The following is a 27,649-nucleotide window of genomic DNA, read 5'->3' as shown; positions in this document are numbered from 1 at the left end:
GAGACTCCATATAGTATTTTGTGATGTATAGCGATGTGAATTTGAAACATTCATAACTGATATTGGGTAAACTAAAGCAAATTTGGACATCTTACATGACCCTCTAGCTATTTGCTTGTTAAGAATCCCATTAGCATCCATCATCATGGCTCTAAATATGAACGCTTATATCACAGAAAGAAATCATTTGGATTTGGGTAATTTTGCATAACAGAAAAGTGCAGGTTTTAAATCCATCTTGGAGTAGATGCCCAGCTTTGCTAATTCTTAGTCATGAAGGTAAGTTTCTTGCTCACCCTGTTGCCTCCTCTATAATATGGGGAAAATAATAGCCTGTATATAATTGGATGAGAATTAAATGAAAAAATGCACGAACACTTTTACTTTGAGCATACTGTCTGTAGCACAGAAAGCACTCATAAATTTTAGCTATTATTATTGTTATCATTGTCACTATGATGATTCCTATTAAGCATCTTTGCTTTGTATTATTGCTGCCACTGAACAAACTATCAGGGAAGTAAAAATGTAATACTGAAATTGAATGCAAATTTTTAAGTTTTGTTAAGTAATTATTTGAGTCTGGTAGGGATGCTGTTCCCATCAGCAAGAATGTAACTGAACAGGCCACAGGAGACCTTCAGCCCTTTCTAAGTGAAGTACATCTGTAGCTAGTCCCATTGGTTAGCAGCTGCTGCTATTGCTTACATAGCCTTTCTGTACTTAAGCTTCTGCTGTTTAGCCTCCCAAGCTGCAGTCTGTTCTTACATAAATTGAGACAATCTGTCTCTCAATTTTGTACACCAGTGGGCCTGTCTGCTGCTGTCACTTCTAAGCAATTGACTCTTGGAGTTGTGCTCTCCATGTCCCTATAGCATTTCTCCTGGCCACCTTGCTTATAGTCTGCAACATCCATTTGCCCTGGGGCAGATGTGTAGCTCTTCCCTTCTCATCAATCGTTTTGACATGTTCAGTGCTAAGAAGCCAAGTTGCTTAGTAGATTGCCTATCTCTGAGTTTTACTCTTAGTGATCTTCTATGGCTGTCCTGTGTAAATGGCTAGCCCAAAAGGTCATGTGCTGACAAAAGTAATATTTGACGAACCTTGACTTTTCCCCAGATTTTGGTGCCAAACTCTGTATTGTTGGTTTTCTGGTAAGGTTGTTATTTAACATCACATTTGTTGAATTGCAAATTTCAGTTCTATGCAGTCGCTAGTTTACATGACTATGGAGTTTCTCCATTAAAATTATATTTGATCTTCGTATCTAACATCTAATTTTTGGATCATAGCATGGGGATAATTTCTTGCAATCATTAATATGCTCCAAACCCAAATAATGTCATTTTGTATTATTTGTTATATGGTAATCATTGAGGATGTGATTTCAAGTAAGATATGATTTTTCAGGGAGTAGTTACACAGGGGTACATTTGATGATAACCTTTTCTGTGTGTATTTTATACTTCTTGGTAAAAAAGTTTTTTTAAAAAAGCTGCGATCTGACCTAAAGGAGTTCATTGCCTAGTAGGTGAATTAATGATTTTTAAGTAGTGATGAACACCTATATTACATGAGCAGATTTCTATGGAAGCATAAATAAAAGTCATCTTATACTAGAGATTTACTAGAAAATTCTTAGAGAAGATGTTGTATCTGAGTTTTCAAAGTTAAGTAGAAGTTATCCAGGCAAAGAAAGATATTCAAAAAAGAAGGAACAACATCATGAAAATTAGATCTCATGAAGTAGCCTACCTGGATGGGACAGGTGTGGTTAGAGGTGGGTCAGGAAAGCTGAAATTAGGCTATTTATATTCTGGAATCGGATCTGCAGAGACTCTGAGTATTAACCTGAATTGTTTAAGGACAGAACTCATTAAATAGTAATATTTAAGGTTTAGCCATGGGAAGGGGGAATTCTCAAAAGACACTGAGAAGGAGTGACAAAAGGATAGGAGAGCAGTGTGACACGAGCCAAGGAAAAGGTGAGTCTCCATTATAACAGTGTGCTCATATGTGTCAAATACTGCAGAGATCCCAAATAAGATAGAAATAGAAACATGTCCATTGGCTTCAGCAATATGGAGGTCATGTAATGAAAACAATAATATAATTCTATAAAACAAACTATTATTGCACATAAATCATTTTGTCATTTGGAAATCACTGTCCTCTTTTTTCCATCCTTTTTAACTGCCTCGATTTTATTCTTCCCATTTTATGTATATTTTGTGTATCTTCCTCATTAATTCTGATATTTTTCTTTCCCTTTCTCTATGACTTTATTTTAAAATTTTGTCAAATATGAAAGATGATTTTATTTTGGAAAACTGTGTATAAAATGTTTTCTTTAATCACCATTAATCGATATTAGTTTATGTAAACATTTAAATTGCACTTTGCTTATTATGATGATAAAGAGGCATTTGTATATTTAAACATATCTCAATCTTCCCATTATAAAGAACTCTATTTCCTGAAAGGTCTTTTTGCTGTCTTCTGCCCAATGTTCTTCTCTAGTCCTATCCCTGGGTAGCTTAATATCTTATATCATAATGACTTTTATTCAACATATGATGAAGCCAGTTAGAATTTATATTTAGAAATTTAAGTTATATATTACAAATTCATGTTATATTTATGTTATATATAAATATAAATATGTGTATGTATATATACATATATATGTATGAAGAGTGAGAGATGTTTGAACACATAAACCATGTCTTGAAAGATCATTTGGATAATGATTTTGGAAAATACTGGTTTTTGTCCATTTCTTAAATTTATTGGGGTAACATTGGTTAATAAAATTATGTAGGTTGCAAGTGTACAATTCTATAGTACATCACCTGTATATTGCATTGTTTGTTTACCACCCAAAGTCAGATCTTCTGTTACCATATATTTGACTCTCTTTACCCTTTCTACCTCCCCCTCACTCTTTTCCTTCTGCTAACCACTAAACTGTTGTCTGTATCTATGAGTTTTTACTTGTTTTTTTGTCTTCATTTGTTGCTTCCAATTTTATATCTCACGTATGAGTGAAATCATATAGTTCTTTACTATTTCCATCTGATTTATTTCACTTAGCATGATATTCTCAAAATCCATCAATGTCTCCAGGCTTGTTCTTTTTTGTCAGGGTGCTTTGGCTCTTTGAGGTCTTTTGTGGTTCCATACAAATTTGATGATTTTTTGTTCTATTTCTTGTAAAAATGACATTGGAATTTTGAGGGGGATTGCATTAACTTTGTGTATTGCTTTGGGTAATATGACCATTTTAACTATGCTGATTCTTCCAATCCATGAACCTGGAATCTTTTTATTTCCCTCACTTTTGAGGTCAGATTTGTAAAGTTGCAGGATACAAAATCAATGTACAAAAATTCATTACTGTATACTAGCAAAAAGAATAAAATACCTTGAAATAAACTTAATAAAATATGTAAAGGACTTACACGCTGAAAAGTGCAAGACATTATAAAAAGAAATTGAAGAAGACACAAAGAAATGGCAGAATAACAGACATACAGACCAGTGGAACAGAATTGAGAACCCAGAAATAAACCCACATATATATGAGTAAATATATATGTACAATTCTTCATAGAAGAAAACATAGGCACTAAACTGATGACCCTTGGTCTTAGGATTTTATGAGTTTGGAAAATACTTTTTAAAAATGCTTTCTATTGTGTCCAAGTAGTTTAGAGACAGATTCTAGTTACTATATATTATTTGTGCTATACATAATTGTGAGATCATATCCATCATTATCTAGCAGATAGTTTTATGTTTAAGCTTTTAAGGACAGTGTTTCTGGTTTCTCTGATTTTTAAGGATTTTAGAAATTACTCAAAATGTAATAGGATCTGTTGGAGTTTTTCCGGATTTAGTTAAATTCAGTAGTGTCAACAGTAACTCTGGATATGTTGTTATTTTAATTTTTACTAATATTAATAAGGTATCTAAATTGTACTAGGTCCATTTTTCCTCTTCAGATTAGTTTTGATTACTAGTGTTTTGATAACACCAATTTGCTTTCAGTTCCTGAGACATAGTATTATTAAGTAATATGTACATCCTCAAAGAATATGATAATCATTTGATATTTTTTAAATAGAAATTCTGGTTAATTTTCAAATAAAAATTTATGGCACTTTTTAAAGTGACTAAGAATTATAATGTTCTGGTCTAGTAAGATCTAATGCGATAATTATCAAGGGTGCTATAAATAACAAGAGAAGTGCATTGATCAAATTCACATGATCATTCTATTTGTCCATGCTATTCTTAATCTTAGAATTTAAAATTATTCCTTTTCTTTCTTCGTCGTATATCTATACACAACTATATATTTTCTTCTTTTACCCTTCCATTCCTTTCATCAAGTCATTTTGAGATTTACAAGATGATTTTAGCATAATTTTATCAGGGACAATAAGAGAGCTCTGAAATCCATGAAGAATATGACAAAAGATGCTTTCCATTGTTTCAGAATATTAACAGACAGATTATACTTTTGCAGCTTGTACCACATAAAATAGCAAGATTGTAGCCATTATTATGCTAACAGGTACATTTACATCTAAGTTTTAAGAACAATATTTACTAATTTCTCTTATACTTAAAATATTTAACATTCTTTAAGGAGTACTTGAAATTAAGCTGTAATTTGATTGAGATGATTTTACTTTAAAAGAACCATAATCTAATGGTATGATATTAGCATTAAATTGAATTATATATATTTCTCTTTGAGGTACTGTTCACTAGATTTCATTGCTGATCTTAGCCATAATTTATAATGTATAATTAATTCTCTTTCATTCAAAACTAAAATTTACTTTAGATTAAAATTAATCACTCTTTTTTTTTTTTTATTGGTTACTTGATGCTAGTATCTAGTTCACTTTTATCCCCTTCAATAATTCATGGCAATGTAAGGTTTTAATATTTTCTCTTTAGTCTTTTAATGTTTAATAAAGCTGAATTGAATAATAATAAAAATGAAAACTCTTTTTCGTATGGTTCCTAGACTATATAATAGGTTCACAATTAATACTTTATGTTTACTATTGATTCCAAGGTTTAAAATTAAAATGATACAGTAGAAGATTTATTGAAAATATTACTTTCAGTCCTATTCCTTTGACACATATTTTCACACTGCTATTTCCTTATGTATCCTGCCAGGAATAACTAATGCATATGTGAGTGAGTAGAAATACATATTCTTTTTCTGTTCATTTTTACCTGGATGGTAGAACACTACACACTGTTCAACATTATGCTTTTTACTTAATATTTTTTTCAGATCTTTTTATATTAATGTATAATGAAATTCCTCATTCTTTGTAGCAACTGTGTAGACATTCAGTTGTGTGAATATACCATAATTTATTTAATGAGTTTTCCTCCTGACATGAATTTAAGATATTCTCAGCTTTATTGTAACACTGTAATGAATAATATATGTATGTCATTTGCACAAGTAAAAGTATGGCTGTGCGATAGATTTCCAAAAGTAGAATTGGTAAGTCAGAGGATATGTGGAGTGATCATTTTGTTAATGTTTGAATAATTTTCTTTTATAAGATTGTGCCAATTATACTCCTATTTGGAATGAATGAAAATATTTGTTTCTCCATGCATATACCAATATTGTGTTCACACTTTATTTATTTGTTAAGCTAAAGGTTTTGTCTTTATTTTATGAGTAAATACTTAGGGCTCAGGATTGTTGAGAATACCACATAAATTATAGTTTCTAGTATTCACAACATAATACCACATTTACCAATCTATGTCACCAACTCTAGGATACACTGTTAGATTCTTACACCTCTTCTGAGTTATCCAAACATAAAACAATGTTAAATCAGTTGTAGTAGAAAATGACTACACAGATTGTAAGAACAATAGTATTCCTAGATATATGCTCAAATACAGAATTTAGTTCCCAATAAGGTTTCATTTCAAATAAATAGGGAAAAGATTGGTAATTCTATAAATGGCTTTAAGCCAACTAGTTATTTATCTTGAGGGGGAAAAAGAGGATAAAATGTGATTCATATCACACTCCTTCCAACAAAATTATTTTCACATGTGTCAAATATATATTAAAAAATAGCAACAAGTGTTATCTTGCTACCTATCATATGTTTAAAGAAGGAGAGGACTGGTCCCCTACATACACACATTGCATATGCACATACAGATGCACTGAGCTACAAATAAAATTTAGAAAATAGTAATAGAGGTTGACTGTAGAGTACCTAAGAGATGGGGAGTCAATATTTGAGTACTGGGTCATAAACTTACTTTTGAAAAAAAAATTTTAGGACAGTGCTAGATTCACAGCAAAGTTGATAGGAAAGTACAGAGACTTCCCATATACCCGCTGCCACCACACAGTCATTGCCTCTCCCATTATCAACCTCCTCCGCCAGGGTGTTACATTTATTACATGTGATGAGCCAACACTGCCATATCATAATCCCCCAAAGTGCATAGTTTATGTCAGGGTTCACTCTTGGTGTTGTACATGCTATGAGTTTGGACAAATGTGTAATGAAATGTATTCATTATTGAAGCATCATACAGAGTATTTTCATAGTTGGAATCATGCAATATGCAGTCGTTTCAGACTGTCTTCTTTCACATAGAAATATACATTTAAAATTAGTCTGTGTCTTTCCATGGCTTGATAAGCTCATTTCTTTTTAGTGCTGAATAATATTCTGTTGTTGGGACATACCACAGTTTAATTATCCATTCATTTACTGAAGGGCATCTTGGTCGCTTCCAAGTTTTGGCAGTTGTGAGTAAAGCTATAAACATCCCTGTGCAATTTTTTGTATGGACAAAAGTTTTTGACATTTTTGGGTAAATATCAAGGAATGCAATTGCTGGATCGTAAGGTAAGAGTATGTTTAATTTTGTAAGAAACCACTGAACTGTCCTTAAAAGTTTCTGTGACATTTTGCATTCTCACCAGCAATGTATGAGAGCGTTCATGTTGCTCCACATTCTCATCAGCATTTGCTATTTAAGTGTTCCAGATTTTGGCCACTCCAGTATGTACGTAGTGGTATATTATTGTTTTAATTTGCTTTCCCTGATAACATATTATGTGGAGCATCTTTCATATGCTAATTTACCATCCATATATTTTCTTTGATATCTGTTAAGATCTTTGATTCATTTTTTAATCGTGTTGTTTGTTTTCTTATTGTTGGCTTTTAATAGTTCTTTGTATAGTTTGGATAACAGTCCTTTATCAGATATGTCTTTTGTACTTATTTTCTCTCAGTCTGTGGCTTGTCTTCTAATTCTCGTAATATTATCTGTCACATAGCAGATACTGTTTATTTCCTTTTCTTGCCTTATTGCATTAGCGAGGACTTCCACAACGATGTTGAAAGGAGTGATGAAAAGGGACATTCTTAGTGGGAAAACTTCAATGGTAAACATAAAGTATTTATTGTGAACCTGTTATAGTCTAAGAACCATACGATAAGGAGTTATCATTTTTAATCTGTTGATGTGATGGCTTACAATAATTTATTTTCAAATGTTGAGCCTGCTTTGCATACCTGGTATGGATTCCTCTTTGTTGTGATGTATAATTCTTTTTATACATTGTTAGATTCAATTTTGAATATTTTGTTGAGGATTTTTGCATCTGTATTCATGAGAGATTTTGGTCCAGAGTTTTCTTTTCTTAGATGTTTTTGCCTGATTTGGATTTTATGGTAATTCTGGTCTTATAGAATGTGTTAAGGAGTACTCCCTCTGCTTCTATCCTCTGGAAGAGGTAGGTTGTAGAGAATGGGTATAATTTCTTCCTTAAATGTTTGGTATAATTTACCAGTGAACCCATCTGGGCCTGGTGCTCTCTGTTTTGGAAGGTTATTAATTATTGATTTTATTTCTTTAATGGTTATAGACCCATTTGCATTGTTTTGTGTGTGTTTTAGCAGATTGTGTCTTGCAAGGAATTGGTCTGTTTTATCTAGGTTATCAGATTTATGGGCATAGGGTTATTCATAGTATTCCTTTTTTATCCTTTTAATTTTTCTAAGATCTATAATAATGACTCGTCTTTTATTTTCAATATTAACAATTTGTGTTCTACTTTTTTCTTTGCCTGCTTAGAGGCTTATAGATTTTATTAATCTTTACTAAGAACCAACTTTTGGTTTCATTGATTTTCTTTATTAATTACCTATTTTCAATTTCATTGGTTTCTGCTCTAATTCGTATAATTTATTTTCTTCTGCTTACTTTGGATTTATTTTGCTTTCTTTTTCCAGATTCCTAAGGTAGAAACTTAGATTATTGAATTTTTATCTTCCTTTATTTCTAATATATACATCCAATGCATATAGAAATTTTGCTGTAAGTAGTGCTTTCATTGCATCCCACAGATTATAAGTTGTGTTTTTATTTTCACTTAGTTCAAAACATTTTTTAATTGCCTTTGCTATTTCTTCTTTGACCCATGAGTTATTTAGAAGTGTCGTGTTTTATCTCCATATTTTTGGTGATTTTTGAGTTTTCTGTTCAATATTGATTTCTAGTTTAATTCCATTGTGGCCTGAGAGCAGATGTTCTATGTTCTATTTTTTTAAATTTGTTAAGGTATGTTTTATGGCACAGAATGTGGTCTATCTTGGTGAATGTTCTATGTGAGCTTGAGAAGATTATGTATTCTGCTGTTTTTGGTTGAAGTAGTTTATACATGTTAATTATATCTAGTTGATTGATGGTGTCGCATTCAACTATGTCCTCACTGATTTTCTGCCTGCTGGATCTGTTCGTTTTTGACAGAGGGTTATTGAAGTCTCCAGCTATGATAGTAGATGCATCTATTTATCCTTATAGTTCTCTCCTTTTTAGCCTCATGTAGTTTGATTCTCTGTTGTTTGGTGCATACACATTAAGGATTGCTTTGTCTTCTTGGAGAATTGACCACTTCAGCATTAAATAAGACCTTTCTTTACCCCTAATAACTTTTTTTTTTGCTTTGAAGTCTGCTCACTCTGAAATTAATAAGGCTATTCCAGTTTCTTTTGATTAGCGTTAGCATGTTTTGTTTTTCTCTATTCATTTACTTATAATCTATGCATATCTTTGTACTTAAAGTGGATTTCTTACAGATAACATATAGTTTGGCCATAATGTTTTTAATCCGCTTTGACAATCTCTACATGCATTTATACCGTTGACATTATAAATGATTATTGATATAGTTGGATTAATAACTGCCATATTTGTTACTGTTTTCTATTTATTCCTCTTGTTCTCTGTTCATTTTTTGTCTTCCACTCTTTTTCTGCACAAACTTTTGTTGTTTTAGTATTTTATGTGATTCTGTTTTTTCTCTTTCTTAGAATATTAGTTATACTTTTTAAAAAACTGTTTTTTAGTGTTTGTCCTAGAGGTTGCAATATACATTTATTGGACAAATACAAGTCCATTTTCAAATAACACTGTACCACTTCGCAGAGTGTGAGTACCTTATAGTAACAATTCTAATTTCCTGCCTCTTGTCTCTTATGTCATTATTCATTTCACTTATATATAAGCATACGTAAGTATATACATACACACAAGGTATATACATAAACATACACAATTGAACGCTGTTATTGCTATTATTACTTTGAACAAATGTTAAGTCACTTAAGACTATGAAAAATGAAACTTTTATTGTACCTTCACCTAGATCCTTCCTCATTGCTCTTCCCATCTTTATGAAGATCCATGAAGCTAACTTTTCACTGTAAACTTTTTTTTTTTTTAACAAACGTCTTACTTTTTTACTCACATGTGTAATTTTAAAAAATCAATACTTGTGTCTCTTTTGGTCCAAAAAAATATGAGTCCAGGTGTTTTCTTATTATTGCATTTTTTCCAAAGGGACTGATTTCTCCAAAAGATGGAGCATTGTGCTATTTTTGCCTGCTGTTTACATTGAGGTTAGCTCTGTTAGTTAGAGTGTACTGGTAATGACACCAATGACATGGGTTTTATTTCCATGTGGTTCAGTTAACTTGGTTTTCCACTGCCACAGACTGCTCCCATAATTATGTCTAAAATGTGTTTTTGGCCCAACGGAGACCTAATGAAGCAAAGTGTAAATCCATCACCACGAGGGAAAATGGACACCTAAAGGCTGACCCAGCTGATGGGAGAGGGTATCACGATTGAGGGGGGACAATCATAGTGCAACCTCTAGATTCACAAACAAAATTCTTATTATTCACATGCTGTAAAATTTCAGATATCTGACTTAAGGTTTTGGTTTTAAAAGGTTCACAGTCAGTTTTAGGCAAGAAGTTTCAGTTTATAGGCAAATCTTAAAATATTGACCAAGGTTACTTTAAAAAAATGAGTCATGCCTAGCCCTTCCCAATTACATAATATTTACTTATCCAAATACTTTACCAAGTTTAAAACATCTCAGTCTTATATTTGAAATTATATATAACAAATATTTGATTATGTAATTTATTGAAAATAAAGGCTTTAATGTAGAAATTCGTGATCTTAGCCTTTGCAGTATCATAGTACATCTGCAATATTCTCCATCATGGTTCAGAAATCTCTCAAATCTCAAAAACTAGAATATTTTAATTTTTAATATAAATTTATAATATGTGTTCACTAGTCAATATTTATTGTTTACTGGGTTCCAGGTATCATGTTGAATTACTGCAAAGAGACCCTTTGCCATCCCCAAAGAGCCCTCATATGAGGGAGGAGGAGCAGATAAATAAGAATAAATTTTTTAAATTTTATTATTTTTAAAAATAGTGTGAAAGTGCTTTGTGACAGCAAAGCACAGGGTAGTGACTGTGAGATCAGTCACTAAAGGTGTCTAACCCCAAATGAAAAGCTTTGCTGGTTCCTGAAAAAGTAAAAGTTAGCCAGGATAAACTGGGTAGATAAGGCATTCCAGGCAGAAGAAACAGACTTGGATTTAGAGGTTGAGGGAGCATGCTACACTTAAGAACTGCAAATGGTTTCGTATGACTAGAATTTAGAATATGGAAAGGGATGATGAAAGATAAGGCTGGAAAATTAGACAGAATCCACTCCATAAAGAGAATGTGGATTATATCCTAAAAGCAGTGGGAAATGATTAAAGTATTTTAAACAAGATTAGGTTAGTGTTGGAGAAAATGAAGATATGAAATGAGATTAAATTTATGTTGTATAAAGTTCAATTTTATGTGAGTAGGGAGGCTAGAAGTATATTCATTTATTCAAGAAGGATTTGCTGAGCACATACTGTGTGCCTGACACTGCTCTGTGTGCCTGACACTGCTCTAGGTGCCTGAGATATTGACCTGACCAAATGAAATCAGTGTTTTCATGATGCTTACCTTCTGATGGAGTGGAAAAGACAATAAACAGTAAAACAAATATACAAATAATGTTTCACATGTCAAAAAGTACTATAAAGAAAATCAGAGCAGGGTAAGTTCGAGCAGATGGACGTGTGTACTGTGTTAGATCTTTTGGATTTGCTGCCCTTCTGATATGGTGACATTTGAGCAGAAACCTAAATGAAGTGAAGGGGTGAATGGTAAGTGTGTTCTAAGCAGAAGAATCGATCACGGCAAAGCCCCCGAGGCAGTGTTAATGGCATATTTCTAGAAGACTAGAGAAGCAAATAGAACTGGAGCTGAGACACAAGGTGGGGAGTTGTAACAGGTAAGGGCAGAGAGAGAACCAGTGGAGGTGTTGAAAGGATGATTGCGTATGTGAGGGTAGAAGTTAAAAATCATAGAAGAGGGGAGAGCTATTGGAAAAATTGTCCTTCCCTTGTATTTTTTGCTTTGTTTCTCACTCTGTCTCTTTCTTCCTCCTCTTTATCTAATTATGAGCTATTTTGGTTACACTGTAACCTGATCATATTTACTATGCAGCTTCTGTCTTAGTACATACTGATTTTTCTTTAGAGTACATATTTATTTTGAAAATGAGCTACATGTGTTTGTCTTTAGATACAGCCTTTGATATTATTGATATTATGTTATATGTATATAAAAATATATGTATTTTCTATGTAATTTATATATCAAAGCAGGGTAAGAATATAGAGAGTAATGATGGCAGTATGTATACTATTTTAATCTCTGATAAGGTGATATTTGAGTAGAGATCATATATATAATAACATGATGTTTAGGACCCAGGCTCTTCTGCTGTCTAAATATATTTATACAGTTGATCCTGGAACAACACAGGTTTGAACTGCATGGGTCCACTCATACAGAGAATTTTTTAAATAAATATTGTAAGTGTATTTTCTCTTATGATTTTGTTAATAACACTTTCTTTTCTCTAGCTTACTTTATTGTAAGAATACAGTGTCTAATACATATAGCATACAAAATATGTTAATCAACAGTTCATGTTACTGATATGGCTTCTGGTCAACAGTAGGCAATTAATAGTTAAGTTTTTAGGGAGTCAAAAGTTATACGCGAAGTTTTGACTGGGAAGTCAGTACCCCTAACCCTGGTGTTGTTCAAGGTCAACTGCATATGAAAGGGCTGGGATAAGAAGTCATTTTGGGGGGGGGATGAGGGGATCATCTGAAATATGAACCCTGAGGTCTGTTATAAACTTGCAGACCTGCCTAGACCTTACGGATTAGATTGCAAGTACAGTACTTTCTGTTTCCCAAACAAAGGTAGCAGTTTCCACTTTAGGGAATCTAAGCAATGAGCATTTTTCTTTCCTTTCTCTGTTTTATAAACCTAAACTCCCTCTAGCCTGTCAGTTATGATTATATGTACTGTTTCCAGCTAATGCCAATAAGAGAAGCTGCTGATGGAAAGAGGAATTTTAAAGAGACTTCCAGAAATATTGTGGCAGCATAAAATTGATTCACTCAGTGTACTGGTAGGGTTCACTGGGCCTGGCTTCTTTGAATATATCTCCAAGTCACCAGCACCACCATCTAATTTGAGATCCACATTTTTTTTTTTTTTGCATTTTATGAACCTCTTTTCAGTCAAAATGCTGCAAATCCAGACACACACAAAAAAAGACAAAATGCCTCTGTCTCTGTTTAATGATCAGCCTAGCAGGAAAGGAAAAATTAATTAAAATCTATGAAAATGAAATGAGTAACCTTTAAAGATAGGCAGTACAATGTAACCAGTGTTGATATGACAATTTGTTAATAGACCAGGCAGTTGTGATCACTATTAAAAATTACTTGAGGCATTTTTATGTTTAGCAAAAGTTACTAATTAAAGGAAGCAATGACCTGTGAGATTATCCATGAAAACCATTCGCCATCTGAACATAATACCAACGAAAACACTCATTTAAAATTTTTTTCATGGTATAATCTTATATTTGACACTGTTTTGGTTTACTTTTATTTTTCTATTACCAGTTAATTGGGTATTTTTTTTTAATCCCTTCTTTTTAAATGAGACACATTTTTAAATTCTCATTAATAGACTAAACCCACTGAAATCCCAATCCTACTTATTCACGAGCAGCCCTTTCAAAGGTCTGTCAGATGCTTGGTGTAGGGGAAAGCTGTCTTGAGGACATTCTTGGTCTTTTTTTTTTTTGCCTTGAAACTGATAAGAAACTGATCTGACAAATGAGAATATTTGTGTCATATAATCTATCTGTGTGAAAATCCGTTTTGTGCTGTTTTTCTACATCTAAATGAACATTATTTACTTTGTTTATTAGAATTTAAAAGGGGCATTGGATAAGAAGAAAAAGAAGAATTATTGTAATTGTGAGGATTTGAAGAACAAAAAGGGAAGATCTGTAATCATCTAAATGTATTTACCCTGGGTGCATAAAAAAACAGATAGATATTAGAATGAATTTCTCTCATATCCTTATATCTATAAACAATGCTAACAATAAGAATAATTACTTAAACTAAGTGAAAATGTTTGAGTTTCTAAAAAATATACTTGGGAATGATTGTCATCCATATTAATTTTGAATAATGTTACTAATGCAGATTGAGCCACTCAACTAACACGCAATAACTAATGTTTAGAGACCAAACTACGGTGCCTAAACTTTCAGTGCTAAAGGGATCTTTGCACCACTCCCAGTATTTTATTGATATGATTATTGTAGCCAAGAATGATTAAGTGACCATTTTTACAGATCTAGTTAGCTAACTAATAGCAGAGGAAGAACTATAACCCAGGTCTCCTGACTCCCATTCTTGTATTTTCCACCGTCCTTGAGTGTGCATAGTAGAAACTTGGCCATTGACTTGAGCATCATTACTAACTGGCTTGTATAGTCATGGGTTTTGCCATTATTGTCCTGATTGTCAGTTTTCAGATCTGACTAGATTCTTCGGACTTTTGCCAGAGGATAACTACTTTGGAAATAGGAAGTCCCAATTATTTCTTGAAGATCAGAAGGGATAAAATATAGAAAGAGTAATATAAAGTAATGAAATAAACTTTAGTTATAACTTCACAGTAATCATTTTGAAATGCTAGTAGTGTTTACCTGTTTTGTATCATGTGGTTTGTTACTTAATGTTCTTCCCTTGACTAGCATGTATTAAGTCTACAATGTTTGTGTGTCATTCCAGGATGGTCAGCTTTTGACCTCTCCAGCTTTCCAGGTATAAGATGTAGACGTAAAGACCAGAGTAGAACAAAGTAGGAGTAAACGTTTCCTCTTCACAGTTCTCCATTTACTTAATATATGAACGTTAATAAGAAACTTGGCTTTTATTGTTTTCTTAAAAATTCATTTACTTGGTAAATGTCTCTTTAGTATATATAGTACTCTGAACTAAAGCTCCTGAAATGGGTACTTTTTAAAGAGTTGAAATCTAGTAACAGATCCAGATATATAACAATTGACTATAATAGAATAAACACTATCATAAAAATAGAAACAAAGTACTTTGGGAACCCAGTGCAGAATCAGTATATCCAGGAATATACTGACCACCTGAAATGGTGTTTGGGCATGGTATGGTTTGTGAAAGTCAACAGAGGGTATTTGTTTTAAGTAAAAGTTTGAGGAATGGTTAGAGATCTTCTAGTTAGTGAAGTCTAGGAGGGACATTGCAGGTAGTATGAGGAGAGAGTGCAGTGAAGACAGAAAATAATGGTCTTGGAAGGAAATTTATAGACAGATCCTTTATAAATGACACGCTGAGTTTAGACTTTATCTCAGCATGGGAAATAGACACATTTTACTATTCTCCTCTTCCCCTATATCCATGGAGGACATCAAAAGTGAATTAAAGAACTTCTTTCCACTTAGCTTCGGCATATCCCTAGAACATTGTCCATACACACTCTAGGAAGCTATCACCAATCAATCACTTCTGGCAGCATAGATAGAATCCAATACTATAGGCAGTTCAAAGCAAAGAGTGACATGAGCATATCTGTTTTAGATTCATAACTCAGGACTATGTAGTGAAATGGTTGAGTGATAAGAGGCAGGGAGGGGAGGGAACTCTGGCAGAAGGCTATTATAATACACATGAGAATTTCAGGACACATTTTTGAAATAGCATATATAGAACTTGATTGCTTAATATATAGAACTGTCATATATAGAACTGTCATTGCTTTTCTGAAAGTTTTAGTAAACAACCTTCCCCCACCTCCATTGTATCCATTTTGGATTTAATGAAAACTGCATTGTATGTTTCACGCAATTTCATTATATCAATTCCCACAAATTCAAATCAACAAGAAAGTACTTAATTTCTTGTTTATAAGATATGAGGAAAGGGAGGCAATAATATAGAATCTCTGTCTTCAGAATGCAATATCTGAGAGAATATTGATGGTTTTTACCCTTCAAGGGTGGGATTTTACTCAATTATTTTCTCTCTTGTAAAAAGAGTTTTCTCAAAACATCAACACCATTTATATTTGTGATTAATAATGGTAATAATCATAATATCTTTGTGCAGGTATGATAAAATAATAATGATAATTACTATTGAAAAATTATGTACATTATCTTAATCATTATAACAATTCTGTCATGTTGCCATTTTTGTCCCCTTTTCGGAAAGAGGAGTAGGTAGATAAAATTGTATATCGAAGTGATTCTGACACCAAAGATTATGCTCTGTGTTCCTTAGTATGTCCAAGGTTTTCTATTTTCTTTCATTTTAGTAGTAGGAGAGTATCACACCATATACTTTGCTTTGCACATATGGATAATTGTACTTGTCCAGAAAAGAGAAAATGGCTGTCTTGTCTGGAGCAGTTGCAATGAGAATAAACAGGGAAGGGCGGATATTGAGGTACTTACCTAAAAAAGTAATTAACCAGTTACCTTTTAATATTTATTGTTTGTCAGTTTGTCTGAAATCCTTCTGAATTTTTAAGTTAAACTTTTTATTTTAAGAATAATTTTCAATTCATATAAAGTTATAAAAAATAATACTGAGAGTTCCTATAGTACAGGGGCCCCCAACCCCTGGGCCTTAGACTGGTACCCGTTAGGAACCAGGCCGCACAGCAGGAGGTGAGTGGCAGGTGAGTGAGCGAAGCTTCATTTGTATTTGTAGCTACTCCCCAGCGCTAGCATCACCACCTCAGCTCCACCTCAGATCATCAGGCTTTAGATTCTCATAGGAGCACCTGTCCCTGGTGCCAAAAAAGGGTTGGAGACTGCTGCTTATACATAAGGAACTCGTTATCCACTTTCTCCAATAGAAGTATCTTACAAAACTGTCGTACAATATCACAATCAGGGTATTGATGTTGATACAGTCAAGATACAGAACATCTCCATTAACACAAAAATCCTTTATGTTGCTTTTTATAGCCACACTCACTTCTTTCCCACGTCCCTTCCATCCTTAACTTCTGGTAATTAGTGATCTGTTCTCTATATCTATAATTGGTTTCTCAATCTGTTCCACTGCTCTCCGTGTATACACTTCCACCAAGACCACCCAGTCCTGATTACTGTAGCCATATAATAAGTCTAGAAATTGAGTAGACTGATTTTCTCCTGGTTCTTCTTTTTAAAAATTGTTTTAGCTGGGATTTTCAATAGAAATTATATTGAACTTGTATATCAATTTGGAGAGAATTGATATCTTTACATGAATTTTCCAATCTTTGTATGTCTCACCATTGTAAATCCTTTACATATTTTGTTAAATTTACACTTAAGTGTTTTATTTTCTTAGGTGTTGTAAACTAATATTATAATTTTCTTTTTATTTTGGGTTTCACATGTTCATTTCTAATATATTAAAATATAATTGCTTTTGTATGTTTATCTTGTCTTCTGTGGCCTTGCTGAGCTCACTTAGTGATTCCAGGAGCCAAGTTTTTTGTTTGTTTGTTTGTTTATTTTGGTAGATTCTTTGGAATTTTCTACAAAGACAATCATCTCATGTGCCTATAGGGACCTTTTATCTCCTTGTTTCCAAACTGTCTACCTCCTCAACTCTCCTCTCCTCTCCTCTCCTCCCCTCCCCTCCCCACCCCTTCCCTCCCCTGCCCTCCTCTCCCATCCCCTCCCCTCCCCTCTCTTCCTTAATTACATTGGATAGATCTTTAAATACCATGGTGAATAAGAATTGTGAGAGAGGAAATTCCTACCATATTTCTGATCTTAGGGGGAAATCATTGACCATTAAATATAATGTTTAAAGTATAAAATAAGGATTTTTATAGCTTCTCTTTATCAAGTTGAGGAAATTCTCTCTTATACTTTTTTCTGAGTTTTTTCCTTTAATCATGAATATGTGGTGAATTTCTTCAAGTATTCTTTATGCATTAATTGATATGATCATATCAATGATTTTTTTCTTCTTTAGCTTAAGGTGGATTACATTGATTGATTTTTGAATATTGAACCAACCTTGCCTTCCTAGAATAAATCCAACTTAGTTATAATATATAATTCCTTTTATATATTGCTAAATTTTTAAATTATTTTGCTAAATTAATTGGGGTGACATTGGTTAATAAAATTTTATAGGTTTCAAGTGTACAATTCAATCATATAGCATATGTATATTGCATTGTACATTCACCACCCAAAATTGAATTTCCTTCTTCACCACATATTGATTGGCTAAATTCTTTTTACTAATATTTTGTTAAGAATTATTTTCATCTATGTTTAAGACGGAGCTGCAGTGTCCTTTGTTTCTCTTTCTCTCTTTTTTTAACTGTATATTTTGGGTAGCAGATACTACCCTGATAATATGAATTGGGAAGTATTCCCTTTTCTTCTGTTTTCTGAAAGAAATTGTGTAAAATTAATGTTTATTTTTCTATAAACATTTGGTAGACTTTACCAGTGATACTTTCAAGCAGGCCTAGAGATTTCTTCTCTGGGAGTTCTAAAATTACAAATCCAAGTTCCTTAATAGTTACAAGGCTATTTGAAATATGTGTTTTATATTGGGTAATTTATGGAACTTTGTGCTTTCTATAGAAATGGTCCATTTCATCTAAGCTGTAAATTTAATTGTGAAGATTTGCTCATAGTCTTCCTTTAATATCCTATTGATATTTGCAGGATTTATGGTACTACCTCCTGTTTTATTCCTAATGTTTGCTAAAGATTTGTCAATATTATTGAACTATGTAAGGGACCAGCTATTTCTTTATTGATTTTTCTCTATTATTTTCCTCTTCTTAATTTCATTGATTACCGTTCTTTATTATTTCTTCTTCTACTACTTGGGATTTATTTTGTTCTTTTTTTTTTTTAGGTTCTCGAGGGGGGAGCATAGAGTATTCATGACATTTTCTCTTTTCTAATGCATACATTTAGTTATAGAGTTCTCTCTCAGCACTGCTTTGGCTGTGTCCTGCAATCTTTGATACGTTCTGTATTTATTTTTATTCAGTTTATGATATTTTTGTCTTCCTTGAGACATTCTCTTTGACCTATGGATTATTTAGAAGTGTTTCGTTTCTAAGGGTTTAGAGGCTTTCCTGTCATATTTATGCTTGTACTTATTCTTAATATATGCTTCTACATGTCCTTGAGAGGGGGGATATTGAAGTCTCCAACTCTAATTTTGAATTTTTCTATTTTTTCTTTCAGTTACATCAGTTTTTTCATCACATATGTTGTAGCCTTGTAGTTTAGTATATACATATATAGGATTGTTATTTCTTCTTGGTAGTTTAGCTCTTTTTAATTATTGTATAATATCCCTTTTTGATAATTTTCATTGTTCTGAAATCTACTTTATCTCATATTAATATAATCATTTCTGCTTTTTTGTTAATATTTGCAAGATATATCATGCAAATATTCACTTCTTACTTTTATTCTGATTATATCATTATATTTGAAGTGAATTTCTTATAAACAGCATGTTGTTGGGTCCATGGGTCATGTAATAGATTAATGGATTAGTCCACTCTAACAATTTCTATCTTTTAATTGGTGTATGTAGACTTTTTTCATATGATGTAACTATTAGCATGTTAGGACTTAAATTTGTGTTTTGTTTGTTTGTTTTCTGTGTTTTTTATTTCCATGCATTTTTGTGCCTTTCTGTAGGTTATTTGAGCAGTTTTTTGAATTCTATTTTGATTTATCCAATTGTGTTTTTAAGTGCATCTCTTTGTGTAGCTTTTTCAGTGGTTACTCTAAGCATTACATTGTAGATAGACAGCTATCAACGTCTTCTGGAATTGTCATTTTACCAGTATGAAGTGTAGAAAATTTCCTCTTTTGTGTTATAATTCTTAAATATGTCCTCTACATTTAGAACCACATCAGATAGTGTGTGTGTGGTTTTTTGTTTTTTTTTTGTTTGTTTGTTTGTTTTGCTTTTAACCATAAAACAATTTTAAAAACTCAATAGAAGAGAAATCTATTGGATTTGTCCATATTTTTGATTATTGTTTTCTTTCTTCCTGATCTTCTAAGATTCTTTTATTGTTTCTTCTCTTTTTAGAGAACTTTCTTTCATCATTTTAGTTTTCTTATTTCTTAATTTTGGTTCTTAATGTTTCTTAGAATGTGTTGACTTCACCTTCATTCCTGAAGAATATTTCTCACTGTATACAGGATTCCAAGTTGTCAGTTTTTGTTTTCTCTTTCAGCATTTAAAAAATATTATGGCCTCCATGCTTTCTTAGGAGAAATTTACTAGCATTCTAATTGTTTTCTCCTATAGCTAAGGTATGTTTCTCTCTCACTGGTTTCAAGCTTTGTTCTTCATGTTTGGATTTCATAACTTTGCCTATGATGTATTTAGAGGAGATCCAGGGTTGATCTAGGAGTCTGGAAGGCCTAGGAAGCTTAGATCTGGTTTATCAGTAGTGCATTAAGAAACCAGCACAAACTTACATAGCTTCTATAAACAGGAGATGATCAAAGAACAAGTCAAATGCCCAATATTTCTATAGGACCAAGAACACATACTACATGCACCCTATGTATGTGTCTAGAGCCAGAACAGAGTCCTTGATAAACTGCATTCCAACCTAAGGAATTTAAATAAAAGCCAAACTACCTAGTAAGCAAGTGCAATTTAGAGATGGCGTATGTAGGAAGAAACATGATTTTATGCCTGGAGTTGGGCATATGAAACTTACTCTTGAAGTGATTATAACAAATCATAAACTTCTCTTGCTCATTTTGCTAATCATCATGTTGTCCTTTTGACCAAGACAACACTTAAACCAACTAAGGACAGTGACTTGTTTCCTAATGAATCTGTTCTACTTTCTCTGCTGTCGTTGCTAATAGAAATGACAAAAATCTTAATAGGTGACTGAGTCAGAACTTTCATTCTATATTTCGGTGTTTCTCCATGCCAAAGCCAAGAATGAAGTGGAATGGGGTAGATTATTGTGTTGTTTTCTGCAGTGTATCAGTTTTGTGGAGAAGAGGTTTTAAATCTATGAAGTTGTCAAGATGGACAGTTTCACCAGAAATGAATTGACATCAAATAAAATATGAGTACCTGTATTTGGATGTTTTACCACATACCCAAGAGACAGACAGTGGATTAGAAACCTTTCATTTATTGGACCACTTGGGCTCCATCTGTAGACCAGTTTGTTGTTTCAGCGTCTGAGACAAACCACAGAGGATAGCCATACTTTTCTAATGTTGTTCTTCATTTTAACCTGTGTGTTTTCTGTGGTTGAGCCTGATGGGAAAACTCTTAACTCATTGTGGTATATCCAGATATGTACCAGTGGGTGGCAGTAGATATGGCAGAATTCTGAAAATGTAGCCCGATTATAGATGGAGTCTAATAGCAATATATTTGAGGGCTACTTTTTTTTTTTTTGCTTATTTGTTTTAAAATGCAACTGATTATTTTTCATACATTTTCCTGCTTTTATCATGCATACTGAAAGGTAATTTTTGAAAGATAGTAATATGAGCCAACATATATAATTCTTACCATGTACCAGACACTTTTAAGTATTTTACATATGTTAATGTAAAACCAACACATTTGATTGTTTTGAGGTATTTTGGCAAATGTAGAATCATACTGTTATTCATTGATCCTATTTACCTTTACTAGCATAATAAAATAGGGTAAACATTTACTGACAAAGGTTATATTAAGCCGAGGAACTATTCAACTGTCATCCATTCATTTTAACAATTTTTTGTTGTTTTGTGAATTATTCTGTATGTCGTATGTTAAACACACTTTGCCAAAACAACTGCCTTTTCAAGTATTTATATATTTTCTTCCCATGAAAGCCACATCTTTTGATCTTATCTCCCAGAATTGAGGAACTTTATTGTAGCAGCATTAATTGTAGGTCTCACCAATTGTTGATGTTACATAAATGCTTAAGCAAAGTTTTCTTTAGGTTTGGGGAAGCATCGGAGACATCTAGGCACTTATGCTAGAGGTTGGAACACCATGTCTTTTCAATACAAGTCTTAAAAGGCAAAGGAGGATGGTCACTGCTTTGTACTGGTGTTTTTTGGTTCAGAAGCCCTGGACTCAAGTTCATGTACTTCTTTTCACTAGCTGTGTGCCTCTGACAGAGGCTTTTGATCTGTAGGAACTGTCCTCATCTATAAAATATGAGAAGGCTGGATTAGATCAGTGGTTTCAGTCAGCATAATTTGGAGCTTTGTAGCCCCATCATAGCACCACAGGGGTCAATCCCAGGACAGGAGGTAAGTCCAGTGGGCTGGGCCCCATGCCCTCTACCTCTGCTTCTACCCAAGCAGTTTCCTTTTAGCTTTTTAAATTACTTATTTATAATACATACTTGCAAATGCATATGATTTTATTTGTAAGACAGAATTCTACTTCTTAAAAAAAGTGAAAACCCTGGGATTGGATTATTTTAATGGTCTCTTCAGTCCCTAAAATGTTAATGATTCTAATACCTGCGGAGCCAAGGAAGAAAAAGAGAAATTGACCATTGTCTTCAGCATGTAGCTAGTATCCTGAGTATCTAGTAGAAAACTGTGGGAGACTAGGGCCATTGTTCATGACCTCTTAAGGATTGTAGTGCACTGTTTAATTTGATCAATCTCATTATTCCGTGCCTGCCACCCAGAGGAATAGCTCACATTAAGTTTTTAAAAAGTATTGAATTCTTTTGAGAATTTACATTATCTGTTGTTTTAGGTGAATATCAGGACACATATAGTAGCACTGAACAAGGATACTGAATTATTAAGCAAGGTATAGGAGCCAGACACTAAATGCTTTTCTCTAAACTGCAATCGTTAATTCACCATATTCTGCTGCCAGGGCTACTGTGTCCACTGATGTTGTTGTAAATGCTGTTTTGTTTCAAGCCGTTTTTATAACTTTCTGTCTGTTACCAGATGGGTAACTTATAGTATGGATGAAATATTTTATACTAAAGGTGAAAGGAAAAAGCTCATTTCTAAACTTGACCACCAACATGTCTATGAAGGTTCAAACTGGTAGGAGGGAGTGTTGCTCATATATACCTGGACATGATTCTCCCTTTAAAAGCAAATAAATGAACAATCTACCTACTTCCTTGGCTACCAGGAACCAGAGTCAATATCAAAAGATGTCAAAAATCCTTTAAACAGCCAGACCACTAGTCGCAGGACTGCGAAGCAAGTGGTACAAGACTGTCTTAGCCAAACACACGGTCATGATATGTTACCCTGAGTGTTCCAAAGAAATGCAAAGAGGAACAAAACAAAAAGAAAACAAATGGATCCTCCAGTTCTCATCCATGTCTCCTTTTTTAAATGGGATTTTTCCCCCCCTCTAATGATTATGTCACAATAAGATAGTATCGTCTCATTTAAAGAGATGGAGCCAGTCCAAGGAAAATACACAGGACTGCTGCCCTTTTCACAAAACAAAAACAAAAACAAAAAAACTTTCATTCATGTTGATGTCTGCACATTTAGCTGCAGCGACTTGCATGGCAGTTGAATTGCTGTTAGTATTGAACAGCAAATCAGAGAATAATAAAGCAAAACATGAACGTGCCAGTGGTGAGTGAGGAAGCAGAGGGGCCTTTTAGCTTTTTCCATGCTGAACATTTGTTCTAAAGTTGGTAAGAGCAAACAACATGGCTCATTATAATGAGGTACACTAATCACACTCAGATGTCAAAGCATTATGTCACTTCAACTGTTTAGTGGTTTCATCTCTCATCTTGAGTACGTTTACAGTAGAATAGTCACTTCTCAGCAATTCCCAGTAGCCATACTTCATCAGCACAGGTTAATAACCCTGTTAATCATTTCAAATGCACATACTTGCACAATGCACCTAACAAGTGAGCAATTGCATGGAGCAGCGATATAGGCAGAGAAGGCAACTTTGGGTATGTAGGGTAAGGAGCAAGGATAGAGAAGCAGTAGGTAAGGCGGATGTGGATATAAAGACCTCAGATCTCTGGTTGTTGACATCAGAGAGCTCCTAAAGGAAATGAGAGAAATACAAACGTGTATTTAAAAAAATAACAGTATGGACAAAGCTACAGTTAAGTACTGAGTGGTACAGATGAGAGCTTGATATGATAGATGGGGCAGGAAGACAGGAGAGCAAAGCTCTAGCTGTGGCTCTTGCACTAACTAGGTAATCTCAGGAAAACCATTTGCCTTCTTTGAACCTCGTGTCTTCATCTAATTATTGTAGAATGAAACATTTCACTGTAGAATAGAAAGTTCTTGCTAACTCTAAATTCTCCAAGTTTCTGAATAGCGATAAGAAGGTTTAATACAACCACATCCCCAGAGATTTTTTAAAATGACAGCAGTCCAACTAAAGTTAATTTAAGTAAAAGAAAAAAAAGTGTGTTACAAGTCTAGGAGTTATGTGTGCTTCAGGCAGGGCTGATCTTGTCTTTAACCAACTCTCTCTGTCTCTTGGCTCTGCTTTCTTCTTTGCCAGCTTCACTATTGTACAGGTAAAAAATACCTTTTACACAGTAGAAAATATAGCCTTGGAAGCATCAAGCTAATGTAAGCTCGCTGCTTCAGAAGGAGAGAGGTTCTCTCCCAGTATTCGTATTAGTCTCTGGAAAAGAATTCCTGCCGTTGTTGCTTAGTTTATACACTCTGGGATGTCAGGTGCTCCGACTGGCCAGCCTTGTAGTGACCTACTTTTGTGTCAGAAAAACTTAATTAGGACCCTCGACTGAACATTTCACAAGAATCAAATAAAGAAGAGAAATGGGAAGTTCTCACAGGGAAGGGGTGTGGCATAGAGAAAAAAAACAAAAACAGGTGTCTACTTATACTCTTGATAAAAGCTGAAATAAGGGTCAGTAGGGGTGAAAAGAAGGGGAGTTCTGTATTTTAAATACCAATTCTAAGAATTCTTTTGTAGTTGTTTTTGTTCAGCCATCCAAAATCAAGCATTGCTGTTGGTGTCAGCTTTGTTGGAAGAGCACTGTGCCTTTTATGTGTTTGGAGGAAACTGAGAATGTAATTTTTTAATGGCAGTGATTCTACTATGAAGTTCTGAGGGTAGACTGAACTTCACGTCTTTATTTTATCAGAAGTGTGAGTTGAGTTTGGCTGTATAAGAGATCCCATATCTATTATTTGTCCAGTAAGTTTTAGCTTATGTGTTTGATGTTTGCCATACCAAGGTGACTCTGGAGGAACAAGATAAATGTCCTATAATGGTCAATAGACCCCACTGTCCATTACTACAGCTCCGTTGTACCATTACACAACGCAACTTATTACAAGGGGCCCAGCTCTGAGAACCTCTGCATATCCAAAAGTAGTGTAGCAAAATAGCCACATTCACATAGGGACACAACAGTGACCTTACATCTCACAAATATTGAAGACAGTTGTGCTGAAGACATAATTTACCGAAACCAGTTGGAGTGGGCATCTGTTGTTTCGCCTTGTCTGGTATCCACCCCTCCTGCTAACAGTACCCTTATTTTGCATTTGGACACTCTCCTTTCTTTTCTTCATCCAGTCCTTTTGGAATCATCAACGAGAGCACTCCAAGCTTTCCGCGAGCCAGGCAGTAGGCAAGAGGGCTAAGCTAGGCTCATAGTTCTTCTCTTTGTGGAATTTTATCTTGAGTGGAGTGACACAAAGATTGAAGGCACCCAGGATAAAATGCCCATTAGTTCACGCTCCCTACAGCCCTCCCCACCCAGACCAGTTGTTACTCTCTCCAAAATCTGGATCCTTTTTTCCCACATCTCTAACAGTCACTCCTGTAGCTTTCTCATAAATTCTGAATGCTTGTTGCTATCAGTTAGCAATCACCGAGTACCAAACCATCCCCAAATTCCATTTATTTAGGTCACGATTTCGTGATTGGAGTTGGCACTGGGCTCAGCTGGGCAGCTCTGCTTGTGGGCATTTGCTGGCTGCCAGTTGGGGCAACCTGTGGTGTGTCAGGGCTGGGAAGAGTCCTGGACCATGTGTCTCTTGTCATCTAGCAGGCTGGCCTGGGCTTGTTCATGTGGTAGTGACAGAGTTCCAAGTGGAAAAGTGAAAATATGCAAAGCTTCTTCAACGCTCAATGCAGCTTGGCACAAAGTTGCTTCTGCTGTGTTCTATCTACCAAATCAAGTCAGGAGGCCAACCTACGTGTAAGATGTGGAAAGCTGGTGCTCGTGACCTCGTGATGAAAGTAGCTACAGTGTCACAATGCAAATGAGTAAGGCTATAAGAAATGTTTGAAGGCACTTAATCTACACACCCAAGTTGGTTTCTGCACCACAGAGCTAAAGAACATATGCCAACCAAAACCCCATTTAAAAGTACACTTAATACATTGCTATACTCCTCTAACTTTGTTGATGAAACTCTGGTTATGGGAGTTTGGGGAGCCAAAGTCAGCTCCCCTGTGGGAAACAGAGCAAAAATTGCTTCTTATCCTTAATGCCAGCACATTGTGTCTTGAGAGGATTGCTTGCCACTCCTCTGCATCTCTCTTAGCCATGCAGTCTCAAAGGACCATCACCATCAGTTATGTCATCTACCAGGTCTCCTGAAGTTTTGGCATATTGCCTGCTGAGTTATGACGTACACCAAGCATGACTTGGTTCCCCACTATATTACTACTTCATGCTGCATCTAGTGTAGCACTTGCTTAAAACATTTGCATTTGCCTTTCTTGGATATATATTGAATTTCTGTAAGTTATATTTTCCTTTTATATAGCACAGCCTCTTGGTAAGCTATGTCAATCACAGAGAAAGGCAAATACTAATATTAATGTGCACTGCTGTAGGTGTTTATTGCCAATTTTTATCCAAGTTCTGACTCAGCCCAGCCCTTTTTAGGTTTCTGAGATCTAATAAGATCATAGCGCAGGGTGGTATAGCTGCAGGCAGAAAATTCTACTTGCCAAATGCATATATATATATCAAGTTCATAAATTAATGTAGGGTGCTGAGATAGCACAGCTATACACATGCATTTAGACAGAACTCTGCCTAGTTGACTACCTTCCCTTCCAGCCACTAATTCCTCTGAGATGGTGCCAAACTCTTGGTCAGATCTAGCTTCAATGCTTCCCACCCTTTTGGTGTGAATGATAATTAATATAACTTTACAGTTAAGGTTGTGTTCTACTTCCATTAATAACACCCATTATTCCAGGGTGTTTTAATTTGGCTATAAAAATTGACTCTGGAGGTGGAACTTGACTTGGCAGTTTATTTTAAGAGCAAATGGTTTGTTTCTAATTTTTCTTTCAAAAGAAAAAAAAAAAGATTTTGTGTTACTTTTAAGTTATATAAGTACTGGACCAAATTTCTAAGATGTGGGTGTGATTTCGGATTTGTAATTGCGTTGGTCTTACTCTCTGTTATCTCCACCAATGCTGGGACCCCCCAGGGCTTCTCAGCTAGCTTAGATTTGGCAGGGCCCTGCCGCATCTCATCGGGTTGGCATGGGAGAGCATTTCTTCTACGTTGCTTCTCACACTTAAACATCAAATTCTCTTAACAGGCACCAGTTTATACAAGCTAATGACTGAATTCTTTTTTATAATAAGAGGACAAGCCATTTTTACATTGTATTTTAATGGGTATTTTGCTTTCTTATTGTAGATCTGCTGGAGGAGACCCAGAGAAAAGATGAAGAAATGGAATCTCTGCAGGTAAAGTAAATTCTCCAATAGGGCAGATGTCCTGGGGATAAAAACATTTGCTTTTTGGTCCGTTAGCTTTTAATATTGTCACTT

The 27,649-nt window shown here is 34.2% G+C and overlaps 1 protein-coding gene across 10 annotated transcripts in view; it reads left to right on the top strand.

The window, feature by feature from the left end:
- CEP128 (centrosomal protein 128) overlaps nucleotides 1–27,649 on the top strand; it is a 331,255-nt gene that overhangs the window by 234,987 nt on the left and 68,619 nt on the right. For all 10 annotated transcript variants that reach the window (XM_025042159.1, XM_025042162.1, XM_025042160.1 and 7 more), the window contains one exon: nucleotides 27,516–27,565. In XM_025042159.1, the coding sequence (XP_024897927.1) occupies nucleotides 27,516–27,565 (50 nt within the window). The remainder of the gene's footprint in view (nucleotides 1–27,515; nucleotides 27,566–27,649) is intronic.

Source organism: Pteropus alecto, unplaced genomic scaffold (assembly GCF_000325575.1).
Source record: "Pteropus alecto unplaced genomic scaffold, ASM32557v1 scaffold8, whole genome shotgun sequence".
Lineage (NCBI taxonomy): Eukaryota > Metazoa > Chordata > Mammalia > Chiroptera > Pteropodidae > Pteropus > Pteropus alecto.
This window is presented reverse-complemented; position numbering and strand designations above follow the sequence as displayed.